The following is a 1,998-nucleotide window of genomic DNA, read 5'->3' on the forward strand; positions in this document are numbered from 1 at the left end:
GATTTGAACAAATACAAACAAAAACATCAAAATTAGCACAGAAACAGTACTATATAACATTTTAGACACATTCTAGACAGTTTATCAGCTAAAAAAGTTAATTTTGGGGTGAGTTACTCTTTAATGAGATCTGAAAATCAAGGCTTTTTTTCCCAACTATTTTGGATGTGGGATTGTTCACAAATTCACAGAATAAAACTGACAACAAACAAACTGACTAAATTCAGGCCAGGTGTTTGACTGTGTTAAGATAGCACAAAATAAATGGTATGGTCATGGGGGTCCCTGGTGCCCATATTCAACAGTCATTGCGCGAGAGGTGGGGGAGTTTAAAATATGAATATATTTTACTTAAAATAAAAAAAATGAAACCTAAAATCTAATCTAAACCAGTCCAAAACAAATGTCCTCTTCATAAGAGGTTAGGTAATAAATATAGAAATAATTATTTATATAATTCTGTATAAACACGGCTTGCACCGGGACAGCCAATGATGGTTTTAATCGTAGTACTGGCAAGAACTTACTGTGTACAACACCTTTTGTGTTTCTGAAACTTACAGGATTTGGGCTTGGGTCTAATATCGCCATCACTTCGAGATCGAGTCTGAAAGAAAATTAAAGTTGTGATTAGGTTTGTGCATTTAATGCAAGTAACTACTGCTGCAAAAACCTTCAGGACGTGTATCACCCACCATGCTTCTGATATAGGATTTAAAGGCACTCGAAGAGACTCCATCGGTGTCGGAGCTCTGGGTTTCACTCTGATCGGTAACATATTCACTCTCTGCATCGAAGTCCTCCTGGGCTGCTGTGCATAAATCCAGGTCTGACATTTGCTCTTCCAAACGGCTCGTTACATCTATGAAGATACATCAGAAAGCAGAAACAAAGAGCACATCATCATCATCACCCTGGAACATTGATGCACCACAGTTTCACTTGTTTTTAACAATGCCCAAAATGTTCAAGGTTCACACCAAACAGGTTTTGAGCAGCAAAAATGCTCCCAACGCACCTGTTTGGTGTGAACCCAGCTGAAGCAGAAAGCAGTGAAATAATACCAGTTCATGTGAATACTTGAACCTTTACTATATATTTCAGTGGATGTTTGGAACTGCAAACAGCAGCAGCAGTTAGCTGTAGCATTTCCGATGCAGCATAAACACAGTATCTCACTGCGATGCAGTTATTTGAAACTAGGCTTTTGGCGCCACTCGGACTAACCGTTAGCTTGTCAGTCCTGTCAGATTTAAACTTTTTCCTTCAAAGTAAAGTTCATTCAAAGAGCTTTCTACAACAAGTAAATTTCCTTGTTTACATCATATTTTAATTCGAATTTTGAGCGAATTTTAATAATTTACAGTTTCTAAACTGACAGGGTCCACACATCTCAGGATAATGGAGAGAAGTTATCAAGAACGTGTTGCTGCTATCAGGAAAGTTGTAATTATTCTGTTAACAGCTAGTTTTGGAGATGTTACTACTGTCTGGAGACGTAGAGAAAGAAATGTGATTTTCTTCACGTTACGGGATTACTGAGAAGATGCCAACAGCGATAGGACGGTTCTGCTGCAGCCGACCTAAAACTGGTACTGTGGAACAGCCCATCAGCTACGTGAGGTAAATGTTCGCTACGTCACAACTTATTCAGCAACAGTGTTTCCATATGTCCTTTTGTGCATTAAGTGTTTTTCGAAAAACCCAAAAACCACCTCAAGTGAGTGTAAAAACTTTTTAGCGAATTGAGGATTTTTTTCTACCGTATTTTTCGGACTATAAGCTTTTTCCTGAACTTTGAACCATGCAGCTTGTAGACCGGTGCGGCTTATACGTGAATTTTTTTCTTCAGCCACCAGGGGGCTCTTATGCTGCATTTGCTTCAACCACTTTCTTCAATAAAAGAAGAAAAAAGCGATCCTTCCAGAGCCGACTGTTGTACCAGGAAGCAGCGATTTAAAGATAGTCAATGGCCAAAAACTCATAAAAGGGGATAAA

The 1,998-nt window shown here is 38.7% G+C and overlaps 1 protein-coding gene across 1 annotated transcript in view; it reads right to left on the bottom strand.

The window, feature by feature from the left end:
* Positions 1–1,998, bottom strand: part of hyls1 (HYLS1 centriolar and ciliogenesis associated) — a gene marked incomplete in the record, with an annotated part of 28,602 nt that overhangs the window by 8,187 nt on the left and 18,417 nt on the right. Inside the window, 2 exon segments of the mRNA XM_014001790.1 lie at positions 562–607; positions 696–862. Of these exon segments, the coding sequence (XP_013857244.1) occupies positions 562–607; positions 696–862 (213 nt within the window).

This window comes from Austrofundulus limnaeus, unplaced genomic scaffold (assembly GCF_001266775.1).
Source record: "Austrofundulus limnaeus strain Quisiro unplaced genomic scaffold, Austrofundulus_limnaeus-1.0 Scaffold10, whole genome shotgun sequence".
Classification (NCBI taxonomy): domain Eukaryota; kingdom Metazoa; phylum Chordata; class Actinopteri; order Cyprinodontiformes; family Rivulidae; genus Austrofundulus; species Austrofundulus limnaeus.